This window comes from Sparus aurata, chromosome 10 (genome assembly GCF_900880675.1).
Source record: "Sparus aurata chromosome 10, fSpaAur1.1, whole genome shotgun sequence".
Classification (NCBI taxonomy): domain Eukaryota; kingdom Metazoa; phylum Chordata; class Actinopteri; order Spariformes; family Sparidae; genus Sparus; species Sparus aurata.
Genome location: NC_044196.1, coordinates 18,381,972 through 18,398,407, shown reverse-complemented (window position 1 = coordinate 18,398,407; position 16,436 = coordinate 18,381,972). Strand labels below are relative to the sequence as shown.

Here is a 16,436-nt window from a genome sequence, read left to right as displayed (position 1 = left end):
CAACTTTTTCAATGCTGAAAGTTTACATTCAAAGGTTCTGTAGCCGGTGTTTGCTACAGATCACTGTGCTCCTCTGCGGCAGAGTGGACCCTGACCCTGCGGGAGGAACATTTCCTATAAGACACCACGACTGCAGCCAGGAGACACAGAGCGGCAGTGATGCAGAGCGCTGTGGCTGCAGTGAGCTCTGCAGGGGGTCTGAGGGGCGACCACGTCCCGTTCTGGGCTGAGGTTAGAGTCTCGTAGGGATCACTGAGTAAAATAAAAACAAAGTTAGTGTGATTTACAGGTTACAGTACAGGAAGAAGTTGCTTGTTTAAAGTCGTACTTGCTTTGTGATAGAAGCAGGAAACGGAATGACATCATCTGAGGGAGGAGTGATGTCAGCGTAGAGACATAACCTTCTGTCAGGGCAGGAAACTAAACCCTGATATCCTTTAATCTGAGGGTTAAAACAGCAAAGACATCAAGATCTAGCATCATCGTCACATCCATTATAATATAATGATGAAATCACTATAAACGCTCTATTACTCTATTATTCTTGTATATATGTTGCATATTGTAGGAAGCACTTGAAAACAATACACCTACGCTTTGTCCCTGATAATATATCACCTATTGCAATAGTTCATATATTTACACTCCATCACATTGTCACTTTTGTGCTTTCATTGTGGTTAGTTATTAGCGTAAAAGCAATTTCTTGGGGGACCCTGGGACAAAATCTTATGCAATGATGGTCTGTGGTTTAATCTGAGTCAGCTCAGGAGTCCCTTAACATAAAACAGGTTTCAAAACTACTGCTTAGAATAACTCCGAAGCCATAATTAGTCCGTTCATTCTCCACAACTCTACTGATTCACAGTGAGCTATAGTTAAATACTGTATGTTGCTTTGTCATGTCACCTGAGTGGTGCCCCCTCCTGGACAGTCCACCCATTCAGAGCCAGACACCTGGATTTGGTATCTGTTCGGTCCAGCACACCTGTGTCTGTAACAACGTCCCTCCGCGGAGCTGTTAGACAAAATAAACTCACTTAGGTTCTGAAAGAAAGAAAATCGTGTCAAAAAAAAAACACAGTTGGTGACGAGCATTCACACACAAGCACTCACCTGTCTGGTGAGGCTGGAGACGAAGCATCGGCTGTCGACGCCAAATATCTCCCCACTCCAGTCCTCTTCACCTGGCCTCCAGGCATTTTCCTCTTTCCAACATTCACTCTAAAGGTCAAAAGGAAGAAGGGGGGGAGTTTGGTGCTACAATGGCAAAAAAAAAAAAATTGGCAAAAACTGCAATCTAGGGTACAAGAAATAGAATAAGAGAGGCATGTTTCTGCTTTACAGACTGGAAAAGGAGAAGATTTTTTATTGAATCACAAAACCTACTCCATTCTTGAGGGGTTTGTACACTCCACATCCCTCCAGGTATTCATCAATCTGGCACTCCCCCTTGTGGAGGTGAAGATAATGACACCCAAACCCCCTGACAGAATGGGATAAAGCAAACATGAGTGCTGGAAATGTGGTATTAAGAAAAAAAATGTGATCTCAAGTAACAGAGGTTGCTGTGTATAAAACAAATAAATAATAATAAATCAACCTGCCAGTGCAGAAGAAAGATGAAGACTTGTCCCGACAGGTTGAGAGAGAGCCAAACATGGCTCCTTCACCTACAAAAACACACATTTATTGGATTATGTCCTCTTGCAAATAATCTTAAAACACACGAGTCAGGTTATCAACCATGTAGTTATCTTCCTGACCTTCTCCCCAGACTAGGCTCTGCGCCCGGCTCAGGTTAACACTGTACCAGCCTGTATCCTGTAGTGCAGCCAGGGTGACCGGGTCGATCCGAACTGTGGCGGGGTCCCCCAGCACCGCCGCCATGATGGAGCCCTGCAGGACCCTGGACTCCCAGTGGGAGGACAGTTTGCCCAGATCCTGAAGACAGAAAGCGTTTAACTTGTGCAGTAAGGAGAGCGCATGATAGATCTCATGAGGGGTCAGGCTGGAGCTGCTTGGTACCAGGTTCTCCAGCGGCGCTCCCAGCTCTGGGTCAGTGGACGCCAGGTGCTTCTGCAGGGCTGAGATGACGGACGGGGTGTAAATCCTCATCTGGCCTGATCCATCAGAGTGAGTCACTGTGCCTCGAGGAGAACAGGCAGCTCCAGCTGGAGAACAATTCTCATTAGAGCTGTTTTTGAACCAATCTGATCTTTAATGTGAGTTAAAGCTGTTATACTACTGATTCCTCTTTCTACTGATGTCAGCGAAATGGATGGCTCTTTCTTCATAGTTGTTATAGTTACTCTTAATACCTGTCACCAGTTCAGATTCAGACCTAAATGCGTTGGATAAGTCATAAAATTATAACTATGACTTATCAAAGAGTCCTGAAAAGGAAGCTGCTATTTTGTCTGGTGGTAGCACTAAAACAGGGTTGACTTTCTTTGAGGGCCTCCACAGGGGCCCCCATAATCCACATAAATTTAGATTTTATATTAGTCTTCGACTTGTGTTTTTTGTCTTACATTATTTGTTATTGCCTATTTTAATTATTAAATTCATCCGTAGGGCAGGAATGCTTTAATCTTTATTTTGTGCAGCACATTAAACCCTTGTTCCAAACGGTTTACTGGTCTTTCATTGTTATTAAACCATTTTTCATTTATTTATATTACTCTTTTTAGTAGCTTAAATGAAATTGTTATATTGTCTTACTACTTTTGCGCAACTTTTCTGTCTCTCGTACTTTTTTCTTCTCATCAAAGCCTTCCACATTTGCCAAAAAAGATGACTAATTCCAAAGTTTAACAGCAAAGCAACATTAAGAAGACACAAATCAAGTCTGCTGTTAAACAGAGTAAATGTTTTTCAGTCAGGAAATCAATGCTTTTTCAGTTACCACAATAAATGCACACAACCCACAAGTAGGTTCAGTTGTCCCCTGATCTTTTCACACCCAATTATACTAGTTAATCACACTAAACAACACAACAAATGAGCCAAATTCCACGTTATGATGATGAAATACCTCTTAATCGACAAAAAACGAAAACAAAATGTGTTGAAAACCTGTAGAGGTGGACGAGCAGTCTCTCCAGGTGTGGAAGAGATGTTTGGAGAAACCAAGCGCGTGAAACAGCTCGTGGATCACAGTCTGGAAAAACAGATGAGAGCACACGATTCGACACATCAATACATGATTAAAACGTAATGAAATGGATATTGATGATGGTACCTGCACAGAAGTCTGGTGGCTGTATGCGGCTCCTGTCAGTCTGTCCCTGCAGATCACCACCACCCCAGCAACAGGTCGCCCATGGGTGTCCATCTGGCAGTGGACGGCGTAGGCCAACACGTTAGGCTGAGGGGTGTTTTATTGTAACACTTTGTCAGTTTCTCTTCTTAAAAGTGCTTTAATTACTTACTTTCTATTTACTTCTCAGTTGTGCTTTAGGATTCAGTGGCTCTCTACCTCAGCTCTACACTTGTCAGTGGCCCGTAGGTGGAGGTACAGCAGGAAGTCGGTGTCAGGGAGTCCAGCACCTTCAGGACGGAGCTCAGTTCTGCGAGGTGAATCAGCCTCTGGGTAAATATGACACCCGGCCAGGTGATCATCTGGGATCTGTTGATAACGAGGACAGAAAACAGTGCGTAATATATTAGATGCTGGGTTACATTCCTGTAACAAAATCAATCAGGCTGATACCTACTGTCACATCCAGACAGGTCTCAGATCTGTAGTTGTTGTTGGCTCGACCACACCTGCAGGAAGGAAAACTGTGACTTTTTACTATATTTTTACAACATTTGTCCTTTATTTCACAGTGCCATAAACATAAAGTGAAGTTTACATAAATCTTGATCATTTGAGACAAGGTGTATAAACCCATGAAATTTCTTTATGTTTCTTTGGATAAACTGGAAAATGTATTGTCATAAAAATAAAAACGCAATTCTGTGTCAAGGCAACACTATGGGTGGATGGGCTAAAAATGTCAACTAATAGATATCACCATGAAACTTCCCCAGCTATTTAGTTACATTGAGAAAAATATTTGTATTAAGTTTTCTGTAAAAATCTGAAAATGAGGCTCTATAATGAAATGGGCACTCATTTAAATCACTAAAATAAACTCTTACATGTGTGTTTTGGATGTTTTCTTTCCATTTGTCTAAAAGAAGACAGAAGCAAAATAGTCCAAAGGAGTGTGTTTCATGAGCTGAGGCCACACACACGCACACACACACACACGCTCTATAGATACACACCTGTTGTAGTTGGCAGTACTTGAATTCCTCCAGAGGAACTTGCAGTATTTGTTGATGTCTCTGCTGAGCAGCAATGGACCCATCCCTCTGTCCACTGTTAAAGGTCAACAGTTCATTATTGTACATTTCAGAGTGTGTGTGTGTGTGTTCTGTCTTATTACCTGACAGTAAAGAAGACACCATCCTCACAGCCTCCTCCACCGCTGCCACCACTCTCTCCTCCTCAGCCTCTGATAGGTTGTTGCTGTCCTTCGGAATCCAGCTCCGGATCCTGATTGGCTGTGGCGAGGTGGGAGTGGGCGGGGGTATCTTTCTCAGGCTTCTCCTGTGCCTCTCTGACAGGCCTTGCAGGGGTGATGCCCTCCATCTAGGATTATTAGTTTGCTGCCCAGCCTGGGCTCTGAGTCTGGGTGGGCCATCAGGGTGAATGGGTGCAGCTCGGACCACCCCGTTCTGAGCCTGAACCTCATCAAAGATGCACTTCTGCAGGGCTCCGGGGAACTCCACAACCACCGCCAACATTACCGCCAGCATCCCCACCCAGAGTCTCTGGGATGGAGGTGAAACCATAATTATAGGCGGGACCTGTGTCAGGGTCACAGCGAGGAGGATGATGAGCTGTTAGACTTTCTGCTTTGAGGAGCTTTGCTAAGCTGCAGGATACATTCAGTCGTGGCTGTGTACATCGAACTAAAGCCAACACAGTTTACAGTTAAATATATACATTGAGATCAGACATGCATTTTTATTGATTATCCCAGGATTTAGGTCAGCTTTATCCCCTCTAATCCTCAATGAATGTATTTCATTTTGTAAAGTACGCTTTTTTGATCAGGGAGGAGGTTATTTGACAACCAAAGACACATTTTGAGTTTGATATATTTAAATCTCAAATAAATATAGATACACACATAAATAAAGTATTCAGCATTTACCCTGATATGTTCCTGTATACCTGGCTTTGCGATCCCGACCCTCATGTCAGCACATAAAACGCAAAAACTCAAGAACAAGTTACTTTTTTGAATTAAATATGAATGTCAGGTCCTCTGCGCTTTTAAAACTACTTACATGCAAAGCTGACTTTTCCCTACTCAACAGATGATATGAAACTAAATGCAGATATTTCTGCTCAGTCTTATTAGCTTACTTCTCTAATTGAATTGTACATTACATTTCCGATGTTGAGCACTGGTCAAAATGGTACACAGTGTACAAACCTTAGGAGGAAATCACTGGTTTTCCACACCAGTAATCAGGATTACCCTAAAAACTCCCCGCTCAAGGGCCAGTACTTTCCAAACATCAAGGAACTTTGTTTGTTGTGGATTGCAACGTCAAATGTTTTTTTATTGGTTGGGTTCTTGTAGCATTATGTTTCTGTCATTGTTCTTAAAATAATCTGCAACCGCAAACCAGTTGGTTACTCTTTAATGCTTTTGGTGCTTCAACAGATAATCGTGCAGTAGAAAGAAGAAAGCATACGACAGGATGGGCTGCTTTTTGAAACGTCAGGGGAGACAATTATCTAATGTTTGTGGTTTTTTTAGACTACAGTGCAAACAGGCAATAATGGCTTGAAGGAAACATTTAGTTCCTTGAATGTGAAATGTAATTATAGGGTGTACTTTTATAGCCAGTAAAGTCACTGTAAAAATTGATGCAATGTACTGTAATTGCAAACCACCAAACTTTCTACAGACAGAAAAAATATTTCAAAAACAAAATAAGTTAATTTGTTTCCATTGTCGTCTTCCAGACCGAAACAAAAGGTAATTATGGGCGAATTTTAGCCCACTTTGAATAACACAAGAAATAAGGCCATGTAACTGCTAGAGCAGCTGTGAAATGTAGAGTGAATTTGAGGTCAAATGATAATTTTCCTGCTGCATTTATCAGTTTAATCAACTTTGTTCTTTGTAATTACCTTGTGGGTGATTGCAACCTCAGCACAGCCATGTAGTCCCAATCTTCAGTAGCAACCAGAGTGATGATCTGAACCTTTGCTCTCCTTCCACTGAGGAGCACTCTGAGATGTCTGTGAATTTCCATAGGACTTTTGAATACAAAGCACAATGACTCTGACATCACTGAGGGTCAGGTGTGATTTCTTACAGTATTTTTCTCCCCCACGCCCCCCCAACACACAAATGCACACAAAACACTCGGCACCTAAAAGTGCAAATTGTTTAATCTCAGCCACATTTTTACTTATATACAGTGAAATTGACCCTAATAAACCATAAAATCGCTTTCTCTCTGCAAATTTAAAACTTCCGGCTACTCCACGTCGACCCTAAATACATTCAACAAAGCTAAACAGAACTTTAGAGCGAAAAAAAAAAAGAAAGAAAAGAAAAGTAACTTCCTGAAATAAAAACACCATAAAATGTACAATAATACAAATGGCACACCACAAGTCTGTTGTGTCAAAATATGACAGAATGCGATCGATTCCCCTCAAGGGTTGAAGATTCAAGTTGAGGTCGTTTTGTGAATTCAGCGGCCCCCCCTTTTCATCACCGGGGCACCTCATCTTCCTGTGCACACTACACACACGCACACACACACATAGACAAACACATCCCGAAATCAGGCACCAAAGAGATTGTCTTTTGACACATTTTGCTTGTAGATTACATACATTCATTTGGAGAGTGAACACGCAGTTATGTTGCAATCAATGTGCACTAAAATAGGGGTCCCGAAACGTTATTGCCAGCTTGCAGCATAGACATGCAGTTTTTTTTGTTTGTTTTTTTTATAATAAAGCAACGGATGTGTCAATGCGTGCTATGGTGAGAAAACATGTGCCTCTGTGTGTTTTGGTGTGCAGTGTGTATCATGGAAACCTCCACGACTTACCACCTACAGGAAACTCCTCAAAAGGCACTTAAATAGGGGAAGTGATTCGTCTTTTTCTATATATAATCATCTGTGATATTACATGACGCTGGATGCAGAAGTATGTGGACACAATCCACATCTACAGACATACTCCACGGTCAAATGTAAGACTAAAACGCAACTGCATTCACACAGTCATACAAACACAATATTTTTCTATCACGTCGTCTAAAAACTCTAATCATTCAACCTGACAGTAGCCTGCCTCAGTTTCTGGATAGGGAAGATTCTTCTGTGCAAAAGTTTACCTTCAACGTGCAGCCTGGCATTCATTAAGTGCACGTCCAATACTCACCTACACTTCCTGTCAAACATACGTCAGCCATGCTGTTCGGCTAAAACTTTCTCAAGGTCTTTTTAAAAAAAAAAAAAAAAAAATGGTCAAATACTTTGATTCCATAAGTCAACAAATCCAACTCAATTTCAAAAGGCACCAGACTTGCACAGTGAGGGTGAGTCTTGCTCCTGTGCTGAAGTTCAAACAAACGTGGAAAGACTGGGTTTCAGTTTTTATCAGTGAGGGGATAAAGGAGGGGTGAGGGTGGGTGCGTGGGTGGAGAAGTCATTCAGGTGAGCATGGGTACATCATCCTCTGAAGTGGTGTCCTCAGACAGGGGGATAAGCAGCACGTCGTCATCGGAGGAGCACGAGGAGGAGGAGAAAGAAGGGGAGGCGGAGAGGGGCATGGAGTTGGTGGAGGAGGAGGGCGAGGCTCTGAAGAGGGAGATGCTCAGGCCCAGCGTGTGGAAGATGGAGGCCAGAGAGGGGCTGCTCGGGGGGACGGCGACAGGAGGAGTGTTGGGGGCGGCAGAGGGTGGAGCTGGGGGAGCGTACGGAGGTGGCGGTGGGGACGCGACAGGTGGTGGCAGAAGAGGAGGCGGTGCTCCTTGTTGTTGCTGCTGCTGCTGCTCCGTCTGAGCTAATAAGCCAAGTTTCTGAGGCACCGGCTGGTTGACCGCTTCCACTGCGGACGAGGAGCTCGTGGGAGTGGACTGAGCCGGCTCCTGGCCAGAAGGGGCGGGGTCCGCCTGCTGCTGGCCGGAGCTCGGCGCCTGACTCGGCCTGGAGGGAGGTCTGGGGATGAGACCCCATCTCCTCATGCGACGAACAGCCCGGCGGACGAATCGGGGCCTGCGTCTGCGGTGTGGGGAGTTGGCGGCGTCCTGGCGGAGCAGCTGGAGAATTCCTCTCAGAGAAAGAGACGAGGTCTGAGGAGGAGGATGCAAAGAAATGGGGAGCAGAAAAGTGCAACTCAGTTAAAATCACATTGATGTCTTGACAAATCATTCGAATCCCCAAACATAACATTCACAAAACTTGGAGTCAAGTTGAAGGTACGAGTTTGCATCTTTGCCAGATCCCACCAGACAGAGCAGGCTTTGTTTCACACTCTTAATCCCTCCCCCTCCTCCTCCTCCTCCACTACCTCGGCTGTCAACACCAACTAATAACAAAGCACCTCAGTCTGAACCTGCATGGTAACAGCACATTAGCTCTATCTTAACAAGTCTGCCTACTTCAGCCGACACAGCCTGCTTAATACGGCAGCTAACATGGAGCACATGGCTTAAAAGACAGGGCCAACTATACATGACCGTGAGATGAGCAACTCTGTGGCCTCTTTTCCCAGGAAAGAAAAGAACAAGCTTTGAAAGCTTTAAGAGTAAAATTCAAGCACTTTCAAGGTACCTAAACCACGAATTTGCAGACTCTGAACGCCTTTAATGCCACATCTTAATTGTTACTATAAATGATAGGAAGACAACGTTTACACAATTGCTTTATACTCATAGTACTCGATGTAAACACAGACAAGAATGACAGATTCATCCTAAAAAAAAATGTAGAGAAAATATATAAACCCAAAAACAAAGTCAAAATGCAACATGATGATGTTCAGATTATGTTAAAATTACGCATCTTCCCAACTTTCAAGGTGTTGTACAAACCCTGAATATTATCAAAGCTTCCCATTTGCTGTTGCCAAGTCATTGGGTATTTTAGACTCATTCATTTCTTTCAAACTTTAAGTCAACTTAATCAACCAAAAGGTTAGTCAACCTTTAGTTAAGGTTTTGAACTCTGCTGATGTATGCTATAATAGTAACTAATGTAAACAAGTCTGTGTTGGTGTCAGGGTTGAAAACTGAATGAAAGAAAATAGGTATCAGTATCAGACAATACTTTCTTAGGAGCAGTTTAGGAACCAATTTAAAACAAATACACCCAAAATGTTGCAAGTTTTAGTTCTGTACAGTTTGCTCTCAGAGGTGAAATGACCTGAAATGGATTTATTGATCAACAGATACCAGTAAAAAACATAAACAATGTGCTTCACTGCAGGCAGTTTACAGTTTGAGTAGTGCCCTTTTCTCTCACCTCGTTGGGGTTTTCTGTAGGGAAGTCCTCCACTGGCGGGATGATTCCCTGAGCAATCAGCTGACCGTAGGAGGGAGGAGCCTGCTGCTGGATCAGCTCTGCTTCCTGGCGGCTGATGGGAGCAAACAAGCTGCGGAAAAACAGACACATTACAGCACATTCACGCTCAAACATGTCCAATTTGCTTGAGACTGTTAGCACACTTGTTTTGAAGCACTTGACGCATCCTTTATTATATATTTATTTTCTTTTATAGCTACCTCACACGTTGGTTCGTTATACAACATCTAATGTTTTCACTTCATCAGAAAAGGTGCTGTGTGTGTAAACATGATATAACCCACTCTGGCTGAGACAAATTGCTCGTGGGAAGCTCACACTTTACAACAACCTGGTAGTTCTTGTTATCCTCAGTATTAAGAGAGAAGTACGCAGTGCAGTACTGGCTGTGTTGTGAGAGGCTCTGCTCTGTGTTTGAGAGGTGCTGTCTGGTAGTGCTGGCAACAACTGAAGCTAGTAGTAAGACAAACAAACTCGTGACTCACTATCTCACATTACTGGCACAAAACCCAGCAGAAGAAGAAGCAGCCAATTCACAGGAAACCCTAAGCTCACAGCAGAGAGAAGATGTACTAAACAGTTACCTGTACTCCCTGGTCCGGAGCGAGTAGAGTTTACAGGTGCAGCCCATGGCGATGACCAACAGAAGCCCGCAGACCAGGCTGCCCACTGTTGCCGCGGTGATGACCTTGCGGGGCAGGATGACGGTGCAGTTGAGCTCGTCCGTGCCGTCCTTACAGTCCACCTGGCCGTCGCAGCGCCAGCTCTCAAACACGCACCTGCAGACAAAACAATGGGGCGTTTGTGTGTCAGAGAGTCCAGAAATAACTCAGGAGAGACTCAGTTTCACATGAAGCTGCATCCTGAGCATTGGAGTAAAACCACAAGGTGCAGTCTTAAAACGAATGGTCTATAATAATGTAATACTGTAATAGTGTCTTAAACTGGCTGAAGAGATCTTATGTATGAATCATTTTACCAAAAAGATGTATTCAATACATCCATGGATTTCATTCGGAATATTGATTTACAATGCAGTGAATTGGAGGCCATGAGTTGAACCAGGAAATGTTCAGGAACATTTACAAACCATTTATCACAGTTGACATACAAGTCAATGATTGAAAATCGATTGGAGTCCTACACAATATATTTCAGAAAGATCTATTTCAACGCTTAGTCACACTGAACAACCTCTGTCTCACACTTTATAACCAAGACACACCTAGCCCTGATAATTAACAAACCTGACCACAATGAAGACACACACATTCATAAAAACAAAACAAGGGTAGTTGTATAGCTACTAGAAGGATCTTAAAGAGAGACGGTTTTGTTGAATGCTGCTTGCACGATCAAGAACAAAGATCTGAACATCAACTTCTTGTGTGTGATACGGTCATAAGCTCTAGAATAGCATCTAAATGGGCCTTGAGATAAGATTGTTTGTTCAGCTGCAATTATCAAATTCAAAAATGAACTTTGAATCTCTTAAACCTGAGAACAAAAATGAGACAACCGTCCTCTGAGCCAGAGACTCTCTTAAACACTGACCTGTCGCTGTCACAATGAAAGGTTCCTGGCTGACACACAGTGCAGTCTCTCTCGTCGCTGCCGTCAGTACAGTACAGCTGGTAGTTGCATCTCTCTGTGACTGGGTAACACACTGGCCTGCTTGCAAAGTGACTGGATGCCACCGCTCTTTGCCCTGCTACCCCGCAGGCAAACTGGTTCAGGCTACAACCCCTGCAGCCCTCCTCATCCTTCCCCGTCTCTGGACAGTCCCACTTCCCATCACAGCGCTGCTCCTGGGTAAAGCAGCCTCCTGCTGCACCCCCACAACGACCCTCCCAAGGAGGGCAGTACGTGCCAACATGGAACGTGGCGTTGAAGCCACTTCCCTCCGAGCCAGGAAGAGTCTCGTAGGTCAGTGACAGCAGGCCAGTATGGGATTCAACTTGGACTGATTTGTAATTGGAGGCGCTGGTGATCTATCGAAATGCAGAAAGGAAACATCATGTCAACAAATGCCTTTTAAAATACTTAAACATTTGGCTTTGATAAAAAATGTGAGAGATTTGTTAATCAGAAACTCACAATTTTAATAATGTCTCCTTTGCCTTGCTCTCTATTGTACACGGTTAGTCTGTCCCCAGGCCCCAGCACCAGCTGCTGCAGGTCCAGTCTCAGCGGCCTTGAGTCCTGAGGATCCAGAGTCCAGACACAGTACATTGCAGGACCCCGAATGGCTGGAGGGGAGAAGGTCCCATAGAAGGTCTGAAGCAGTCCTCCACAGGGCCACTCAATAGGAGTAGGCGTCACAGCGAGCTCCCTCTGAGTCTGAGGCTGCTCACGATCCACCTGGGCCTCATCCTCCGTCCTCTCCTTCAGCAGCGCCCACAGATCAGACTCCATATCTCTGTCAGTTGGCTTACCCGCAGTCGGATGTCTCTCAGAGTTCCTATCGTTTTTCCTCTCCACATACGTGTCTGCTTTTATCTCTTCTTCATCCGTGCTGTCAAACGTTGGGGGTTCTGGGGTTTCTGCTTCTGCATCACAGCCCTGTTCATCGCTGCCGAGGCCAGCACCTTCATCAAGACACTCCACCTGACCGTTACAGCGCCAAGAGAGAGGAAGGCAGCGGCCGCCGAGGCACTCAAAGGATGTTACTGGGCATTCACCAGAGTCTGGAAAAATAGAAATAAAATGAAATAAAAGACATGAAGACAGGAATTAACTTCTTTTTTTTTTTTTTCCAACAAGAAATCGAAACACCTTTCAAATTTCCCAAAACAGATACAAATGAAAAGAAAAAAAAAAAAAAAACACCCTGCTCTCATACCTCTGGCAAAATTCAGCAGGAAAGATGACACAGGAAACAGATGCGGGAGGAAGTGGTGTGTCACTGTGATATTTCCACCAGGGAACTCCACTGGTTGTGGCAACTTGGAGCCACAAAGTACAAGTGGCTCACCACCAGCTGATGATTTTATAGATACCCATTCCTTTCTACACCGGGCTGAGAACTGGGAGAAGCTGGAAAAAGATTTACAGTAAGATCAGTGAGGTGAGAAGCATATTAACAAAGGAGATTTTCAGACAAAAGTAAGATAATATAAATTGTCAACGGTCATAAAATGATTACATTTCAAATGGTGAAAAAAAACTTGATCACATTAATGTCAGAATAACCCCTCATATTGATTTAGCTTTTTTGTTCCATCTGATATTTAGTGAACTGAATTATCCAAAAACAAACCCTCCTGTCTGACTGTTTTATCTATGAATAGTTTCTCAACTGTTTTTGCAATTCATAACATTACATCCTCACCTCAGAACATGATAGGGCAAGACTAGGTCCTGCAATATTTTCTGTGTCACAATAACCTTCCATACTTTTCACACCTTGATTTACTGTCATATTTACGTGATATTCAGTTAAATTCAGATTTACAGCTTACACATTTTAGAAACACAACTCAAAAGCAAGTCTGTCCCTCAGTCTCTTTACCTGAGAACTATGGGTTCTCCCTCAGAACCCGTTATGATCCAGCAGTCATAGGTGGAACCGAAGCGGTAGGACCAGCTGTGGTAGGCAGAACTCCTGATCTCTCCGACTTTAGTGTCCAAGACTTGGAGGGCATGCCCACAGCGGACTGAGAAACAACAAGACAAAGGTGTAATTGTAAAGAAGCCAAAAATAGATCCTGTTTTTTGAAGCATTGTTAAAGAAAAGTACTATCTCTGCTTTAACCTTAACAACATTTAACCTATTTAGCTTAATGTTGTCACATTACATTTGAGAATAAGTGTTTAGGGAAGCACACAAACATAAAGCAAATTAAAGTACTGTTAGTATGATTTGCTCGGGCTGATATCAGTTTTCACCACGCAGACACATTTAACATAGAAAAAAAAAAACCTTCATGACGTTTACATGAGATCAAGTGCCAATAAGCTTGTCTCCTTACCAGAGCAGAGGGCAGGCTCAAAATGGCTGCATGCTGCAGAGGAAATAAGCAAAAGTAAAACAGAGATGTTTTATTTCCAACAGAGATCGTAAAATGTTGTATGACATGAGAAGCGCATACATAACCTTTGCTTGATAAACATTTAAAAAAGATACACAAAAAGTCCCTTATGAATGTGTATTAATTCACTCACCTGCTATGGTGAACACTAGGAGGGCACAGAGGTTGTCAGTGACTGTCATTGTGGTAGTGATTTTCCTCTAAGACGTTGGATTTGTTGTTTTGTTTTTTTAAATGAAAGTTACAAACAAAAATGTCAGAGAGGCTTCATTATCGGAGGTTTTGTTCAGGAAGACTTCACCTGCAAAGTGAGGAAGAGAAGATAAAAGAAACGCATGTTAGATCTGGCTCTTAAGAGTTAACTTTCAAGGACAAATAGAACAGCTAACACAAACATCAAAACAGTTATTAGCACAGTTATGGCAAAATTTGGTATTAAAGTTAGGTATTAGACTAAATAACTCTGTCCAAGCAATGTGTCAAAAAAACATTTTAAAACACAGTCTACGACTGAGAAAGCTTATCTTTTACTTTTACATTTAGTGAATCAAACAATTACAAAATAATCAACTAATAATTATTCATAAGTGAGCTGTAAGACATCAGTGGGAAAATTACTGTACACACATTTAGGTGAAAAATATTAGTCTGTATCTTATTCCATTTTAATTCAGGTTAGAGCCCCTATGATGAACCAATTAATCAGTTAGCTGTTAGCCATTACAGTAATGGCAAATTATTTTCATGCTCGATTAACTGGTTTGAGTAAAAAAAATATATATATATAGCTCTGATTCCAGCTTCATACATGAGAACATCTGGTGGTTTCTTTACTCCTTCAAGACTGTGGACTGAAATACTTTCAAAGACGTCACGTTGGGCTGCGGGAAAAACCACAGCTGATCGAAAACGAATATACCCATGAAGCTTTTATTCAGATAAATTAACTAGACTGCTGAATCATTTATCATTTGCTTTACCTTCTCATGGCTATCATTTCACATAATGTTTGAAACGTATCTATTAGATAAGGGCTCAAAGAGAGAGGCATTTTACCCTGGCCCTCAAAACGGCGTGCAATGCAGTAGTATCCATCATTAATCCACTATTGTGGTATATCTGGATAGGTTAACAATACGTGGGTGTCATGAAGTTGACGTTGTTCTGATCTTGTATGTGTTTACTCAAATACACACACACACACGCACAAAGCGATTTCCTTCCTCTAATCTGCTCAACAATGACGCCAGGAACGTTAGCACTTCCGAGATTAAGTCCTTGCCAAACAAATAGTTTCAAAGTCTTTGTATTATTTCTAGTAATGTAAAACTATTGGAATGCCCGAGTTCCTGTCGATAAACACCTCATTTTGTTCCCTTCAAGATTACATAATACCCTTAGACAGCGTAGCGACATAGTTTCGTTTTGAAGGAGAAGGAGGGTGCAGCTGCTCGCCTCCCTCAGTCACAAGAGCTTTAACAGCTAGCTTCCTGACGAGCTAACTGCTAATGCTAACATCCTGACTTCGGTCTCGGTTTAGACGCTTTTTCGCGGCGGCGACACCACAAGAAAATGTTACCGAGAACGACACAGAGGGTTTAAGTACCGAAATGAATCATAACACGTAGGCCACAAGCGGTAAAAACATGATTAAATGGTAAAAAGGACAAGAGCCGAGTACGTTACCATGTCAGTCGGCCTTTCTTGTTGACAAGTTCTGAGCTACTTCCGTATATTTTAGCTCGTGACAGGAGGGGGCGGGGCTTAGATGTTAATCTGCCATTCATGAAACCTTACTTTCGTTTTTCTTCATTTTAAAAGTTTTACACCTAATTCATCCACAATCTTGTAACTTAATATATTTTTATACATTCATGATGGGCGATAAATGTTTAAAAATACTTCTGGTGAAATGTTTCATTTATAACACAAGGTGTCAGTGTCGGTTCGCACAAATATTCAACATTAGTTTTGATTCACAAAACTGGTCAACGAACCACTTGTGATACCTTAAAGGAACAAAGTACACTTACAGGAGTACTTTGCTTATTTATGTGAAGTAAAATATTTTCATTTTATGCTAACTTATTCAGATCCGTTACTAAAAGATCTAACCTAAGATGTTTTAGGTAATACATTATTATCTTAAAGTAAAATTACTCATGTGTTTACTGTTTTTAACTTAATGCTTCATCCAACACGTTTCTGCTTTACATATTAATTTGGGTCTTACATTTATTCCACAACATAAATTGTAAAAAAAAAAAAAAAAAAAAAAAAAAGAACTCCTCCTTCACCTCACTGAAAAATCTATAAAAGCCAATAAATATCCAAGTATCTTTCACTTAAGGTTAACCGCTTGATGCAAGATGTGTTCTATTTTCCATTTCCCATTCCGTAATGCATATCAAACTTTCAGTGGCTTCAAAACTACTTGGGGTTTCACAAAATCATCCTGTACGCCTACATCTTGAACTCTGATTCAAGGTAACGACTGAGAAATGTTCTTCCCCCAGCACATGAATGTGAAAACAGTCTGCTGGAGTCAAACTCTGTAAATATATATTAATCTGCCGGATGCAGCCCCATCATCCAAGAGAACAGCAAGCAAAACATGTGCTTGACTGGAAGGAGATTTGAATTTAAAGTCACAATATTCCAGTTAAAAGTACAAAAGTGGTATCATTAATTAACTAAGTTGCATTGTGGGTAATGTAGGCACCTGGTTTTGAAAAGCAGTCCATCGTTCGAGCATTGCACTGTTGGACTTATGGACAGTTA

At 42.2% G+C, this 16,436-nt stretch overlaps 2 protein-coding genes across 2 annotated transcripts; both read right to left on the bottom strand.

Annotated features, from left to right (window-relative positions):
* Window positions 1-53: 53 nt before the first annotated feature.
* Window positions 54-4,848, bottom strand: cirop (ciliated left-right organizer metallopeptidase). Its single transcript, XM_030430260.1, has 13 exons — window positions 4,440-4,848; window positions 4,279-4,372; window positions 3,720-3,786; window positions 3,482-3,631; window positions 3,245-3,370; window positions 3,079-3,163; window positions 1,767-2,174; window positions 1,604-1,673; window positions 1,390-1,486; window positions 1,117-1,224; window positions 910-1,035; window positions 333-442; window positions 54-252 (listed from the first exon to the last, which is right to left on the bottom strand). Exons 1-13 carry the CDS (start codon window positions 4,846-4,848, stop codon window positions 54-56), a joined length of 2,049 nt encoding a protein of 682 aa, XP_030286120.1.
* A 1,603-nt stretch (window positions 4,849-6,451) lies between these two features.
* On the bottom strand, window positions 6,452-15,389 carry lrp10 (low density lipoprotein receptor-related protein 10). The gene is made up of 10 exons (XM_030431530.1): window positions 15,342-15,389; window positions 13,789-13,956; window positions 13,596-13,628; window positions 13,136-13,280; window positions 12,467-12,660; window positions 11,722-12,311; window positions 11,179-11,615; window positions 10,209-10,403; window positions 9,565-9,694; window positions 6,452-8,393 (listed from the first exon to the last, which is right to left on the bottom strand). Exons 2-10 carry the CDS (start codon window positions 13,835-13,837, stop codon window positions 7,752-7,754), a joined length of 2,415 nt encoding a protein of 804 aa, XP_030287390.1. The 5' UTR covers window positions 13,838-13,956; window positions 15,342-15,389; the 3' UTR covers window positions 6,452-7,751.
* Between the last annotated feature and the right edge of the window lie 1,047 nt (window positions 15,390-16,436).

What these genes read in the sequence shown, in the direction of transcription:
- cirop (XM_030430260.1), bottom strand. Translation starts at nt 4,848, where the DNA reads ATGGTTTCACCTCCATCCCAGAGACTCTGGGTGGGGATGCTGGCGGTA. An exon ending in TCTTTCTTCTGCACTGGCAG is followed by an intron (nt 1,487 to 1,603) that starts GTTGATTTATTA and finishes CCATTCTGTCAG; the next exon opens with GGGGTTTGGGTGTCATTATC. An exon ending in TTTCCTGCTTCTATCACAAA is followed by an intron (nt 253 to 332) that starts GCAAGTACGACT and finishes TATTTTACTCAG; the next exon opens with TGATCCCTACGAGACTCTAA.
- lrp10 (XM_030431530.1), bottom strand. Translation starts at nt 13,837, where the DNA reads ATGACAGTCACTGACAACCTCTGTGCCCTCCTAGTGTTCACCATAGCA. An exon ending in GGAGAACCCATAGTTCTCAG is followed by an intron (nt 12,661 to 13,135) that starts GTAAAGAGACTG and finishes ATCTTTTTCCAG; the next exon opens with CTTCTCCCAGTTCTCAGCCC. An exon ending in CCTGCTGAATTTTGCCAGAG is followed by an intron (nt 12,312 to 12,466) that starts GTATGAGAGCAG and finishes CTATTTTTCCAG; the next exon opens with ACTCTGGTGAATGCCCAGTA.